This window comes from Megalopta genalis, chromosome 4, assembly GCF_051020955.1.
Source record: "Megalopta genalis isolate 19385.01 chromosome 4, iyMegGena1_principal, whole genome shotgun sequence".
NCBI lineage: Eukaryota > Metazoa > Arthropoda > Insecta > Hymenoptera > Halictidae > Megalopta > Megalopta genalis.
In genome coordinates, this window is record NC_135016.1 from 4528651 (window position 1) to 4542768 (window position 14118).

At 42.4% G+C, this 14118-nt stretch overlaps 5 protein-coding genes and 1 long non-coding RNA gene across 10 annotated transcripts; 4 read left to right on the plus strand and 2 right to left on the minus strand.

Moving 5' to 3' along the window:
- Nucleotides 1-289: 289 nt before the first annotated feature.
- Nucleotides 290-5744, plus strand: LOC117222613 (cysteine dioxygenase type 1). 2 transcript variants are annotated; one of them, XM_033474400.2, is made up of 5 exons: nucleotides 290-757; nucleotides 4590-4731; nucleotides 4868-4982; nucleotides 5069-5238; nucleotides 5326-5744. In XM_033474400.2, the coding sequence occupies exons 1-5, from the start codon at nucleotides 543-545 to the stop codon at nucleotides 5359-5361; spliced, it is 678 nt and encodes a 225-aa protein (XP_033330291.1). In that variant the 5' UTR covers nucleotides 290-542; the 3' UTR covers nucleotides 5362-5744. The 2 variants fall into 2 exon arrangements, with proteins under 2 accessions (XP_033330291.1, XP_076377275.1); XM_076521160.1 differs by lacking the exon at nucleotides 290-757 and adding an exon at nucleotides 3762-4080.
- Nucleotides 5745-5951: 207 nt separating this feature from the next.
- On the plus strand, nucleotides 5952-6886 carry Sdhaf3 (Succinate dehydrogenase assembly factor 3). Its single transcript, XM_033474402.2, has 2 exons — nucleotides 5952-6128; nucleotides 6266-6886. Exons 1-2 carry the CDS (start codon nucleotides 5952-5954, stop codon nucleotides 6440-6442), a joined length of 354 nt encoding a protein of 117 aa, XP_033330293.1. The 3' UTR covers nucleotides 6443-6886.
- On the plus strand, nucleotides 6278-8768 carry LOC117222612 (acyl-coenzyme A diphosphatase NUDT19). Of its 2 annotated transcripts, XM_033474397.2 has the most exons (6): nucleotides 6278-6413; nucleotides 7109-7249; nucleotides 7457-7799; nucleotides 7882-8117; nucleotides 8179-8337; nucleotides 8407-8768. In XM_033474397.2, the coding sequence occupies exons 2-6, from the start codon at nucleotides 7154-7156 to the stop codon at nucleotides 8674-8676; spliced, it is 1104 nt and encodes a 367-aa protein (XP_033330288.2). In that variant the 5' UTR covers nucleotides 6278-6413; nucleotides 7109-7153; the 3' UTR covers nucleotides 8677-8768. The 2 variants fall into 2 exon arrangements, with proteins under 2 accessions (XP_033330288.2, XP_033330290.2); XM_033474399.2 differs by lacking the exon at nucleotides 6278-6413 and having other exon boundaries at nucleotides 7035-7237.
- Nucleotides 6448-7508, minus strand: LOC117222615 (uncharacterized). The gene is made up of 2 exons (XR_004490732.2): nucleotides 7370-7508; nucleotides 6448-7313 (listed from the first exon to the last, which is right to left on the minus strand). It is a non-coding gene; the product is annotated as an uncharacterized LOC117222615 (long non-coding RNA).
- A 106-nt stretch (nucleotides 8769-8874) lies between the features above and the next one.
- LOC117222557 (DNA primase large subunit) lies at nucleotides 8875-11343 on the plus strand. Of its 3 annotated transcripts, none has more exons than XM_033474313.2 (7): nucleotides 8875-9009; nucleotides 9211-9367; nucleotides 9454-9791; nucleotides 9862-10089; nucleotides 10166-10303; nucleotides 10360-10900; nucleotides 10967-11343. In XM_033474313.2, the coding sequence occupies exons 2-7, from the start codon at nucleotides 9214-9216 to the stop codon at nucleotides 11248-11250; spliced, it is 1683 nt and encodes a 560-aa protein (XP_033330204.2). In that variant the 5' UTR covers nucleotides 8875-9009; nucleotides 9211-9213; the 3' UTR covers nucleotides 11251-11343. The 3 variants fall into 3 exon arrangements, with proteins under 3 accessions (XP_033330204.2, XP_033330206.2, XP_033330205.2); XM_033474315.2 differs by having other exon boundaries at nucleotides 8881-9178; nucleotides 9245-9367; XM_033474314.2 differs by having other exon boundaries at nucleotides 8881-9112.
- Nucleotides 11264-14093, minus strand: Tdh (L-threonine dehydrogenase). The gene is made up of 5 exons (XM_033474316.2): nucleotides 13312-14093; nucleotides 12881-13144; nucleotides 12386-12646; nucleotides 11574-11840; nucleotides 11264-11511 (listed from the first exon to the last, which is right to left on the minus strand). Exons 1-5 carry the CDS (start codon nucleotides 13469-13471, stop codon nucleotides 11351-11353), a joined length of 1113 nt encoding a protein of 370 aa, XP_033330207.1. The 5' UTR covers nucleotides 13472-14093; the 3' UTR covers nucleotides 11264-11350.
- Nucleotides 14094-14118: the final 25 nt, after the last annotated feature.

Below are 14118 nucleotides of genomic sequence, written 5' to 3' on the forward strand. Positions count from 1 at the left end.
TATTGTTATTGAGAACGTTCATGGTTTATTGGTGGGGAGGAGGGAGGGGGGAATCAGTTTGGAAACGAATTCTAGATTCCTACGGTATCTTAACTGCCGCGAGTTAGGTAACCCCCGATCGCCGATGACATTAACAAGGGAAAAAAGGAATCGAGGCAGCGGCGAGCACGAGCGGGAATCATCGGCAACTGTTTTGCTCGATTTTCTTCGTGGACGAAATGTACGAAACTGCTCAAGAGCCGCAGAGTAGGGGGTATCTTAGGCTTACTACTCGCCGCCGCTGTCTCCCCTGTTTTGTTAGACCGGTACGAGCCGTAGACCGGCAACGTGTTATTCCATCGTCGGCAACCGCTTCGCTTTCGATCAGCTGCGTTCCATCCGGTGATCACGGGACGAAACTCTCGGAACAGAGAGACCTTCTCGTCAGCGACCGTCGTCATTGGGCGTTCGTCCTCCCGTAAAACCCGCTCGAGCGTGTCCGCCGGCCGAGAATCGTCCGAGAAGGAGGACGGTACCGAGCAGTGACCGACACCTACAGAAGGATGCAGGTCTGCCCCGAAGATCCTGCGACGCGCCGCATTCCCGGCAGCAAATGCTACGAGACCAAGAAATCCCTGACGCTGCGCGAGCTCGTCGACGCTCTGCACGAGGCCTTCGAGACCGACCATGTGAACATCGACGACGTGCAGGAGCTGATGGCATCCTACAGGAGCAATCCCGCCGAGTGGAAGAAGTACGCCAAGTTCGACAGATACAGGTAAATCGGCCCGGCATTTGTTCCGCTTGCGACAAACAACCACCTTCCTCTGGGATCGGGGGAGAGTGATTTATGGTTTGGTTGATATGGCTTATGATCTGGTTTTCACTTTCGCTTTACGAGTATTTAGAGTTTATAGGCCAAACAAGAAACCGTTAGCATCTGTGCAATATTGCCAGCGAGAGATAAGTCCAAAACGACACATTGACCTTGCTGACAACGCAGCCGGATGGACTTATTGATCGACTGCGCACTTACATCGATCGGCTTACAATTAGACACTCACTATTAGACATTTACAATTAGACATACAATAGGGTGGTTGAGGCGGTCACTGTGGGCTGACCAATTGCTGTGCCTTTGGTCTGTTTTCGGACATAATTCGCTTTATATTTATCGAGTAAAGTATATTGAACTCTTTTTATTACAGAATAAACAGAATGAAAGAATTGAATATCTCTTATTCGATAAATATATGAAATTAATTAGGCCCGAAAACGAACGAGAGGCACAGCAATTGTACACAACACAGTAACTGGCTCCATTATCCCAGAGTAAAAATCATCTGAAGAACATTTCAATAACTATTATAGGCCATCGCACGGAGTTCCAACACCCTTACCAACCGCAGGATCAAATTTTATCCACTACGAATTCAACGAACAGATTGTTCAGACGATCATTATGGCATTTAATGGCATGCGCAGATTTTTCAAACGTAAGAGAACGTATAAATTAACAAGGTCTAACAGCATTTTTACTTTATTTTCAAGATAAGCAATCTCTCAACCGACGAAGGAAACGTCTCTTCAAGTCGAATTTTTATGAAAATGAGAATTCGCATAAAGATCCGCAATCCGATCATTAGGATCGAAGCAAAATTCCTTCGCGACGAGGAGGCCGTGGGTCATTACCGAAGTAATTGCTCCGGAGAAAGTTCTCGACACGTAAACAGGAGCGGAAATCTCGGGAAAAGGTCGTGAAACGTTCTCGCCAGGGGGTTGAAAACGATTATGATTCGGTTCGGTTTCGGTTCTTGAAACAGAACCGAAATGTTCTCATAACCGTTATGAGGTATATCTGTTCTGGCTTATATCAGTTTCGGTTCTTTAGAACCGTTATTATATCGGTTCTATAACTGTTGTTTTTCGGTTCTGAGTTTCGGTTATGAATTTCGGTTTTAATTCTATTTCACGTAACAAATACATTGTATTTCCTTCGGGGATTTAAAATATGGATTCTATATTTAAGATCAAAATACTTGTACTGTTTTGTCTACCACATCTACCAAATAATGTCGTTTGTTAAAAACAGCATTGGTTCGTTGCGAATTGTTCTTTTTATTAGAGATAATAGCACATGAAAAATGATCGAACGTTTTCTTGAATAAAAAAGTATTCTTGACATTAGTGTTAATAAGTTAATATTACCATATACTTTAGCGTTATATTTTTAGCGATAACCAAGATTTTACTGTATAGAGTAATAATGAATTTATTATATTATAAGTACACACCTCTCTATATACACATACTACACACATACATTTATAGGTAATTTAAAACTTGTACACAAACGTTTGGAGGTTGTCGAAGTAAAATGTATATTGCATGTTATTGTGTGAACGTAAAGCCTTAAATTCGAGATAGAACCGAAATGCGCAGCCGCAACGCATAGCCCAAATCCAGAACCGAAAAATAACAGTTTGAAGTTCTACAAATTCAAGCATTCGACCAATAGGCGCTCTTTGAAATCGTCGATAGGCAAGCAGGTAGATCAACCTGTTGAATCCGCTGTATCTGGAGGAGTCGATGAACTAGGTGTTTGCCACAGTCTGTTTGTCATCGGAGGAATCGGACTTCTAAGAAAACATTCAATCAAACGGCAAACAAAAACGCGTCCAGCTACGCCGGAATTGTGAAACAAGATTAATGCTCGCGGAGTTCACGATAGGTTATCGCAACCGTTACAGTTTCTGCAACCCCGTCTCGCGAGCGTCTCGTAAATTTTCGTACCGTTCCGGTGCCCGACACCGGAGGAATTTAGCAACCTTGTTGACCAGGAGGGAATGCGAACGACCTCGCGAGATACGCCGACTAGAAACTGCTTCGCGCATTTTCTCGATCGCGATCGCGTGCCGATCGACGGGATCGCGTGTATCGGCAGGCTTATCGAGTGCGAATCCCGTTACAAAAAATAGGGTACGACACGCGCGCAACGTGTACGACAGTGTCGAACGATAACCCTGGGGATTCCAGAATCAGTGTCGTGAATAATGAGCTAGTCGATAAGCTTCGCGTTACCCCATAACTCGAGCCATTCGTTCTACAAACGTAATTGAACGATGGCGAAGGGCACAGTATCATTGAGTGGAACAGTCCGAATTTTCCATGAAATCTCGAACCGGTTCTTTCCCGGTCCGATCTAGAAAGGAAATTGTCTCCGTTATTACGAATATTACGGCTGTAATGCGAAATTATCGCGCGTAATTGGCTACGTGACCGAAGTCCACGCGACTCGCGGTAGTATCGATAATAGTGCTGTAACTGCCGAGATCAACTATGTTCGCGATTAGAGCTTGAATAATTCCGAAAAAGGGTTGCTTTCAAGCTCTGATAGGTTCGAAGTAGTTCGAAGGATTTCGAGGAACGTGTATCGATGACAAGTCTTTCATTCTCTGTGACTCTCGTCAGAAATTGTAAGAACGAGGTGCAAGGCTCGAATAATCGTATCTCCTCTGCCCAAATTGTCCATTTTTGTTCGCAAGCTGAAAGAAAATTAGGGAGAATTTATTGTACATGTCGCTCGTGAATCGGAGAATCAAAGAACACGATCGGGACGGCATCATTGCAATCTGAGCCTAAGTATGCGGAACAGTTCAAAGTCTATGTGTATCGCACGTAAATCAGTGGTGTTCGCTCGGTGAACGGCTGGTTATGCCGGATTCACACTGGACAGAACAGTCCTGGCGAACTGCTCGTAGAAAGTTCGCGAGTCGATCGCCACCGAAAGCATCGGCGTGTTAACATTGGAGCACGCGATTAGCTTGCAAACTGCTCGCGAACAGTTACAAGCTTGTTCTGCTTTGAATTAATGTCGGCTACAAACGCGTTAAATTGTTACAAACGCGTCCGGACATGCTTCGAACTCGCGAACAATCCCTTTGATGTACCGCTACCTGAGCGTGCTACCTGCTCGCGAGCTGTTCGCAAACAGCAGTGTGGGCCCGGCATTACGCACACTTTCCACGTATACCACCTGCCTCTCCTACTTTCATTACACCTGAGCCAAAACATCGGTTCTCCGACACGCGACACTCGTAGGTACGATCGGGAGCAATGATCCATCGAAATCGTTCCATGCGATTAACGCAAGAATTTTCAATTATATCCTCACGATTTCCCGTCGGTGTTCGAAGAAACGATCTGCGAGCTAGCCGTTGCATCAGAGGACAAGTTAATCGTCGTTGCCTCACTTTATTATCCTTCTGCGCAATCTAAATTAACAAACGTTTCCTCTCGCTATAGAACTTTCTTGCGATTTTCTTCTGGTATTCCGAGAATTTCCCTGTGCTTGGATCGCCATTTTGTTGCCCTAGTTTATTATCTTTCTGCGTAAGAATCGCTTCGTCTTCTGCTTGGATCATTACTATCATTACTCTATGGTGCTCGAAGATAAGATCACCGGTGTTTATTCTATCTAAGAGTAATTAATTGCCCTTTCATTACGTATATCAATCACACGACCGAACGGAAGTCGTCATTACTCATTTCACTTAATCTAACGGCACGGATATTCTTAAGCTAGACGATGAATGAATCATTTTTCGCAGGTACACAAGGAACTTGGTCGACGAGGGAAATGGAAAGTTCAATCTTATGGTGTTATGCTGGGGTGAGGGCCATGGATCAGCCATACACGACCACGCGAACGCGCATTGTGTGATGAAGATCCTGCAGGGTGAACTGTGCGAGGTATGCTTAATTCGATAATCATACAACTAGTTGACAAGTTTAATCTGCAAGGCAGGCTCCTTATCTGGGTTTACGAAACCGCTAACAATTAATAGCGCGACTCGTGTAGGTTGCTTAATTTAATGTTGGTTTATAGACGCGATACGCATGGCCCAAGAAGAATGGGACCATAAGCATATCGACGGAAGCTGAAGAGCTCAAGGAATTGGACAGAACTACCCTTGACCTCGACGAGATATGCTACATCAATGGTACAACGCTGAAATTACATACATACCTCCTAAAAATGCTTTTCCCTTCGGAAAATGTTTCATAATAAATTAATTATAATTTACAGACTCTATGGGTCTCCATCGCGTGGAGAATCCCAGTGCAGTGAATCCTGCAATCTCCTTGCACCTGTACTCGCCGCCGTTTTCTTCGTGTTCGGTGTTCAACAAACAAACTGGCCAAAAAACCGAGAGCAAAGTCACTTTCTGGTCTAAGTACGGAGAAAAGAGAAATCGGGTAAAATTCGTAGCTCGTATATTTGTATTAAATGATCCGAAATGTATCCTAAATAAGCTATAACTTTGTTGTTCTCTCGATTCGCAGGACATTCAAGACGCCAGGTGTCCTGAGGACAATTAACACAACGAGGAGGCTGGCTGCGATTGCATTATATTTTTAAATCTTTGACGAGGCGAATTCAATATTTTTAGACGGTTTTAATAGTTCACAGTTGTATAAAGTGTTTTTAGTATTTAATCGTATTTCTAAGGACCTAATTATGCTGAGAGATAACGTTCCTGAGACGTCGATACGTGGCCATGTTATCGTACTGTGACTACGAAATGGAAAAGATTGTTAAACGGAGGCGGATCGATTGCAGTTAATTAACGCGCTATCAATGTGTTTTGTCCGGCTAATTATCGCTGGGATTAACCGAAGACGAATATACAACGAGCAAAAAAAGCGAAGCTCGTAATTATTTTTATCTCTTAGCATATAGATAAAAATTAAGGGACTTTACAGATGCGGCTTATAAATAATATTCTCCCTCCCTACTCCCTAATCAGTAATTTATTGTATGGATCTGTGTATACACTTGGCGCGAAAATTCTGTTGAATTTTCGTCTGCTACGTTCTGTTGGATGATATATTATTTTATTATAAAATTATAAGATGTATATATTTTATGGTAACATGTATTTGTAAAAAGAATCTCACTACACCAAATTATGGCGAGTTTATCACACGTGCAGCGGGTTAGACTGCTGTACAAAACAATTTTGAGGTTACACCGTGGTTTACCAGAGGAAGTTCAATCTTTAGGAACCAGTTATCTCAAAGATGAGTTTAAGAGACATAAAACATGCAACGAAGCTGAAGCTGCTATTTTTCTACATGAATGGACAGTAAGTAGGACTAAATATTTCACATACTTTCGTGGAGGGAAGATAGGTTAGGTTCCATTCAGCAGAAATAATTTTTTTAAAAATTGGATATTACTCTTTTTAATTAATCTGATGGACATAATTTTTATTTATTATAGGAGTACGCTCTCATGCTTGCTAATCAGCTTGGACTAAAGGGACCACATACAGCCAAACCATTAGGTCAAGATTTGGATAAAAAAGATCTTGAAAAATTTAGGGATGAACAAATGTGTCAACTCTATGAACTAATGATTACAGCAACTGGTAAAGACAGCAAAAATAAAAAAGACTAATAGGCTTCTAATTTCATACAGATATTTAATAGTGCTGCTCTGTACAGTTCCTAAATTGTTATACGCTATAGTCTATTGTAACATACAGTGATGTGCAAAAGTGAGTAATTGAATCAAATGATTTTAATTGTTTGTAGATTCCAGACTGATTTGTTTACTAGACAGTGAGTTACAAATATTTACAAAAAGGAGCGCAAATAAGAAAGTTATTGTATTCTAAATGGTGTGTAATCACTTTTGCACATAGCTCATTTTGTGAACATGTGCTGTTTCACATTGTAGGTTGTGAATGTGATAATTATAATTCTCATGTACATAGATGTTATTTGCATATTTTGCCACCAAGCATGCTACAGAAATGTAATATTACCTAAAATTGTACATACTCATCAATGAATTATATGTACTTAATTCATCAGAAAATATAGCATTCTGTAATAAGTATTGTTGTGAAAACATTGTATACAAAATCCGATAAAGCGTTGCTAAATTATCTGGTAGAAGTTTTTAACTTAAAGTTGGAATCTCGAAAAACTTAACTCGAAGAATCGATACTCGCTTTTTATCTCACAACGTCATTCGAGAAATTTAATGTTGTAACGTAACCGACATAATTATTTAGGTTACGTAACCTTAATTGCTATGTTTTGAATTTCGATTATATAGATTCATAATACCGCCAAATCGTGTGTGCCTTTGAAAATAAACGAAATGAAAGGATTTAAAGAATCTGCAAGTTTAATCCTAACAGCACGTCATATGAGGAGATGCGTTCGTTCTCGGCCTCAAGTAAACGTATGTAACAAAGTACGAATTCATCTTTTTAATTACGTACGGTGAAATCTGTAAAACTCCGTTAGTTTCCTGCGATCTATGAAAATATTTTATCTGAAATGAATATTACGATCAAACGGAAAATATACTTACAATCGATACGACGAAATTTCTGGCTTTAGATAAAACAACGCGGGAAACTCGAATCGTCTTGCGAACATCTGATGTAATAATTCTCAGTTCCAGTATAATTACGATCTGCTCTGCCTTAAACGCCAAGCAAACTCCAAATTCATGCCGAGTAAATATGTGTTTCCTGGAGGGATGATCCATTCGTCGGATGCAGACCTCAAGTGGCACAATCTTTACACCACGTTCGGCTTCGACAAGAACAGCTTCGCCACTTTGGTACCAACTGTTAAAACACGTCCAATTATCTTTAATCAACGACCAAACGAATTGCCAAGAGAAATTTCACTTCGTATCAGTGCTATTCGTGAGACCTTCGAAGAGTGCGGCATCCTCCTCTGCAGGAAGTCGAACGACAGCGGCACCTACTCCGATTGGGCGCAGAATGTCGAGAGTAATTCGATTATCGAAACGATACGAAAATTCAATTTGAAACTAACGCGACAACACTAAGGTCAATCGTTCGTTTTGTTCAGTACCTGAGGACGAGGTGCAAGCCTGGCAGAAGAGAGTGCACAACGACGCGACGGAATTCTATTCGTTGTGCCAAAATTTCGGCTGCTATCCTGATTTATGGTCGCTTTACGAATGGAGTAATTGGTTGACACCTACATGTTATCGCAGCAGTCGGTTCGACACTGTTTTCTACATGGCCTGCATGCAGGAGCCACCAGAAACGGTCTGCGAAGCATCGGAAATCGAAGATTCGAAAGTAAGAAATACGAAATTGTACGATACCGAAATTATTTGTTATTAATTCTTGTTGAATACAGTGGGATCTACCAGCGAACTTCATATTCGCCAATGCCGGTTTCGCTCTAGCACCTCCGCAACAGTATGAAATAGCCAGGATCGCAAAATTCGAGAGTATTGATAATTTATTAGATTTCGCCATCGATCGGACCAAAAGGGGTGTGCTACAAACTCTGCCAGTAAGTAAATTAATTGTTCACCCTTTACCAAATGGATTACAACGATTTTAATCGAATTTATACAATTAGGTGAAGATTCTTCTGCGAAATGGAAGCGTGTATGTCCTTCCAGGGGATTCGATGTATCCGAAACAGGCGAATTTATTTGAGGAACAAATTATCAACAGGGAAAATATCACCATCGAACAGTTTCAAGAAATATCGCCTATAAAGAACAGAGTAGAGTTTTATAATTGTGAGATAAGGAAATTATTCGTTCAGAATTTTGACAATAAAGATGGTCATTTAGCGCCGATGCGATTGGAGGACGTTCGTGTAATACAAAACTACCAAAAATAGTATTTGCATTGTCCTTCGTCTGATCACTTGTACTGTATGAAATTGACAATGAACTGACAATAACTTGTAATAAAGGTTCACACGTGATTGTATTTCGCACCCTTTTTCCTTTGCTGCGCAGCTGTTCTTCTGCGCTTCCCTCCGTTAAACGATTTCAAATATTCGCGGGGAAAAAAAGACGCCAAACATTAGGGAAAGTTCTAATGGCTGCTTAAGGGAGAGAACGCGCCGCATGCTATGACAAACCACACATAGACTGGAGTTAGTTTTGGAGGTTTACATCTACTAAACTGACGCTGCAGTTCACAAGTGGAAAATTGTGTGTGACATCGAGTACGTGAATTTTTAAGAACTATAAAGAATAATCGTTTCGAATAAATGAAATAGCTGGTATAGTTTTCTGCATGGTTTGCCAATTAACACTTCTAATTATATCGTTAGTTTTTATTAATAATAATGCCGAAAAATCGACATGTCTGAAAGAACGTAAGAGCATAATAAGGTAAGGTTTTTTAATACTTATCATTCGTTCAGAAAATGGAATACACTAAGCGACGACGGTATACAGTTAATACTGGGACGGACGATCTTAAAGATATTTACCAACATGATCTACAAATGTACGATTTTCCTCCATCCGGCGATATTCCGTTCGTGGATTTTCAACAGTTGGGTATGGACAGAGTAAAACGTAAGTTTCTCGGTAATTAGAAATTAAGGTCTGAAATTAGTTGATACTAAGGAGACTTATTCAGAGAGAGAATATGCAATTTCTAGTATTGCAACATGTGGAAAGTAATGCTCTACGAACAGACGTGAAGCAAGTGGAAGAGCGCAAGAAAAATCTGAGCACATCTTTAGGAAAAGATGGGCTCAAATATTTTGCGCACCTTCTTCATGCAACTGGGTCCAGCGCACCATCAGAAGCAGATTTGCAATGTAGAAGGAAGGATCACTTGTCCCACTTTATACTGAGACTGTCATGTAGCCAAGATCTAGATCGCCAGGCATGGTTCATTAGTCAAGAACTAGAGTTATTTAAACTAAGATTTAGTTCATTAGATGCTGAGGGAATAGAAAAGCTCCTTGGCATGCATAATATCGAATGTCAGCAAGTAAGGGATGAAAGAAAATAATGTAATCAAATGTCTAATCATGGTAATTATATTATTATTCATTGCACAGATCACTAGAGAGGAAAAAGATGCAATTAGGGAAGAACTTCGTTCATCCACTGCAAAAGTTTCTAATGTCGATATATCAGAGTTTTACAAAGTACCTTTCCTGAGGGTGACTGACCTAGTCAAGTCACGCAAAGTATACCTGACAAATGGAATGGCATACATACCCCAGGCAAGCTTAGTGTCTCTGTTTGTTTCTTATTTGAGGAACATCTTAATTAGTGGCATTACGGTAAGTGAGCTATTAATTATATTACGTAGCTAGCAGTAACTCGGTTACCACAATCGAATGTATTTGTACCATTTAGTACGCAAAGTATTACGTCTCAAATATATCTGACGACGAAAGATTGATGTCTTTCCTCAAATCCTTGCCTGGTTCTTTCTCTGGTATGACCCGCGTGGTCTGGACGACGACTGCTACACCTGTAGAGAAGCTGAACGAGGTAATTGACCTACTTCGCAAGGTTGCGCCATCGGTCTAATTGACAATCATTTTTAGTTGTCGAAAACATCTTATCCTCTGTGCATGAGGTTGCTCCATGAAGGTCTTATGGCTCAGCACCATCTCCGAAATAGCGGGCGTATTCAGTACGGTCTGTTTCTTAAGGGTATCGGGGTGATAATGGAAGATGCGTTGCATTTTTGGAAAACAGAGTTCACGAAAAAAATTGATCCAGACAAATTCGATAAACAGTACGCCTACACCATAAGGCACACGTTCGGCAAAGAGGGTAAACAAACGAATTACACCCCTATGGGCTGCACAAAAATTATCACGTCCGCAGTGGGTCCAGGGGAGTACCATGGCTGTCCATACAAACATATGGATAACGAAATATTGAGACAGAAATTGTCTGGTATCGGTATACCAGTGATAAGCGCCAATGAAATCGCAGATCTGGCCAAAAATGGTCATTACCTTATTGCTTGCACCAAATATTTCGAGATTCTGCACAATCGATTGCCGGACAAGTCTATTGTTCATCCTAATGGATACTTTATAGAAAGTCGAGCTATATTAGCCAAAGAAGAAGTCACAGGTAATTGTTTCGGGTTACCGAGGATGAACCTCGACGGTTTCAACTAACGTTTTTCTTTTTTTACAGAACCCGATACGCAAGAGAAATTTTCGCAAACCGGAAGATACAGCGAGAGATTGAGCAACACTCCGATCAGAAGAGACAGGAATTTTGGCACCCCTTCAAGAACTATGGATACGTCGATCAGCACACCGTCACGAGTCATGGACAAAACAATGACACCGGTAAGGAAAGTGGAAAAAATAAGCACCACTCCATCGAGGGCGCCCAAAGCAACCCCGAAGAGACTGGACACTTCTTCCCTCCAAAATGATGAAATCATTGCCCAGCTGATGAGCGAGGACATGTGAACGCGACCGAACATGCGTTAAGAATTGCCTTTATTGTAAAATAAATATTTTTATAATTTCATCGGAATCTCAGAAATATAATTTTCTCAATTATCCTCCGTTATACGTAGCTATTGACCTCTTTCAACGATCTCTTCGACAAGAAGTTCGATCTCACGTCGCGTATCATTGACTCCACCAGTCTCTGCAAATTGTACTTGTGTTTCCACCCCCAATCCCGTCGCGCGTCGCTGTCATCGAACACTTGCGGCCAACCGTCAGCTAGAATTAAAATGATTTTAAACAAATAGACCACGATCAGAGACGAATTACAAATCACCGACCTATATATTGCCGTCCGTCCGGCTTGTACGTGATCTTTAGATCAGGAACATGCTTCTTAAACTCGCTGAAGAGTTCCTCCGGCGTGAAGCTCATCGCAGTGACGTTGTATACTCGCCTGTTCAGCCGATCGTTCGGCGTGTTCAAGAATTGGTAGAGCGCGGATAGACAATCCTCTATGTACATCATCGGCAACCTCGTGTACGGCTCCAAATAGCACTCGTACGTTTTGGTGCTCAACCCCTCGTGGAAGACGGCGACAGCGTAGTCTGAGGAAGAAAACAAATGCTCGCATAGGAAATAGCCTTTGCGTTATGGTTCCACTCACGATCCCGTGCGGTTACCCTCGGATTTACGCATCAGGAGATAAGGGAAACGCAAGGAACGATCTCACGGCTTGTGATCAAGAGACACTCAACAATTTACTAATACTATTGTCCTTGAGGAGCGATGGATTGCGCTATTACGCAGTTACCCTAATCGCGCTTGGAACGTGCTCTACTTCGTACCCCGGGGTACCTTTGCCGAGAAACGTGGACCTACAGATAGGAATATAAAACACGAAGTACTTCATTATATTACGATTAGGGTATTCCGTCCATTGAGAAACGAGTATCCGCATAATCTTGTGACAGAAAAGCTTGTGTTCTCGGACCGGATAAATTCTGTAAAAGCAGCCCTCCGGTTCCTCGCAATAGCGTTGTCTCTAGCATCTCCATTTTCTATTGATTTTTCATCAGACAGTAAAATAGAAAATGTTCTGATATCAAATTGTCAAACCTCGACGAATCGAAAAATAAATGTTAACGAATACCTGTGGTTCCGCCACCGGGGGGGTCGCTGCTGATGACCCCGGGGAACCGAAGACACCGGAAGTCGAGGCCGAACTTATGATGATAGTATTCCCCCAGAAGCTCCGCGTGGACCTTGCTGACGCCGTAAATCGTCCTTGGTCGTTGCACGGTGATATTGGGGGTGGGATTCCTCGGCGAATCGGGGCCGAAAGCGCCGATCGTCGACGGGATGAATATCCTCAGCTTGTACTGTTTCGCCAGCTCGATCACGTTGTGCATACCTAACAGAAAATTGGCTCATCAGCGACGACCGAATTAGCCCGACGATTTCTTCAAGAACGGCCGAGGGAAAAATCCACTTTCCCTCGGGGGCCACTTTCTTCTGCGCCGCGGTAACAATATAATTATTATCGTAACGACGATATTCGCTGGTCACGGCATTCCATTTCACTCGAGCGCAATACGTTCGGCAGGGATGCGGCCGCTTCTAGAAACGTTCGAAGTCGTCGTTTTACCTTCTATGTTGACTCTGACTGCGAGGGGGACGTTCTGTTCGCCGACGGCGCTCAACAGAGCGCTGAAATGTATCAGCCAGTCGATCCTGTAGTCCACCACGATCTTCTGCAGGCCCTTGAAGTCGAGGATGTCTGCGAAGATGAAAGGTCCGCAGGACAGGCTGTCCTCCGTCGGCTTGATGATGTCGGTGAGGATCACGTTCTCGTTGCCATAATTCTTTCGCAACAGCTTCGCGCACTCGGTGCCCAACTGGCCGAGACCGCCTGCAACCGTTCGATTATCATTGGTAATTTGCTAGGTAAATGAGTCCCTTAAAACAATGCATTCTAATAACACTGTTAGCTTCTTCGAGAGACGGCACCGGACAGTAGCGACCGTGACCGGTTTCGCAACGATGATTATAATTGTTTCGCCTTTAGTCCGTACGTACCAGTGATCAATATCCTCGGCGGTTTCTTGAGCACGTTCGACCCGTTGTTCCTGCTTTCTTTAACACCTTGGGAAGCCGGACCGTTACCGATATGGAAATCCCTGAAAACGCTTCTCGACAGTCGCCGGGAGACACGCAACAAATTGTTGTTGCAGTACATTATAACGTGGAACTGTCGTTGTCGTTTATGCCACCACGATGTTGCGAGATCGATCTGCCTTTTCCAGCCGCGGTGTCGATAAACAACTGGCCTAGACACACCTGATTTTATGATATTATAGCTTGGTTGATCATGAAAACCAGTTAGAACTCCGATTTCTTTCGTTGACGCGTGTGTGTGCGTCTGTGAGTCGATCCGCGCTGGACCTTTGGCGCAATGATGAATCTACCGAAGAAATACCTCGCAAGTCTGTCGCATAAATATGCGAACGGTTGATTGAAGAATTATTGTAATTGTTGCGGCGTTAAGGTAATTGATCGAATTAATAGTTAACGGCGAAATGATAATCAGTTAAGAGACACGAACGAGAGATAAACAGTTGTTTTTCTACGTATTTTATTTTTCGAAGTAAACGGTATATGTAATTCGGTTTCGGAAATTTCGGAAATTTAGCACAAGCCACCAGACGGTCTCGATCGTTCGGAACCGGTTATCGCTGATCGCTATGTTTTGATTCTGCAATACACGCATATTTAAATTCCGAATGAAGGATGAAAGTGCCACGTAAAATTCGTCGGAATCGTTCCGTCCAGAAAACGCCGGTGGAACTTCCCAACGCGTGTCGCCCGCCCTGCCCCGTGATTAAT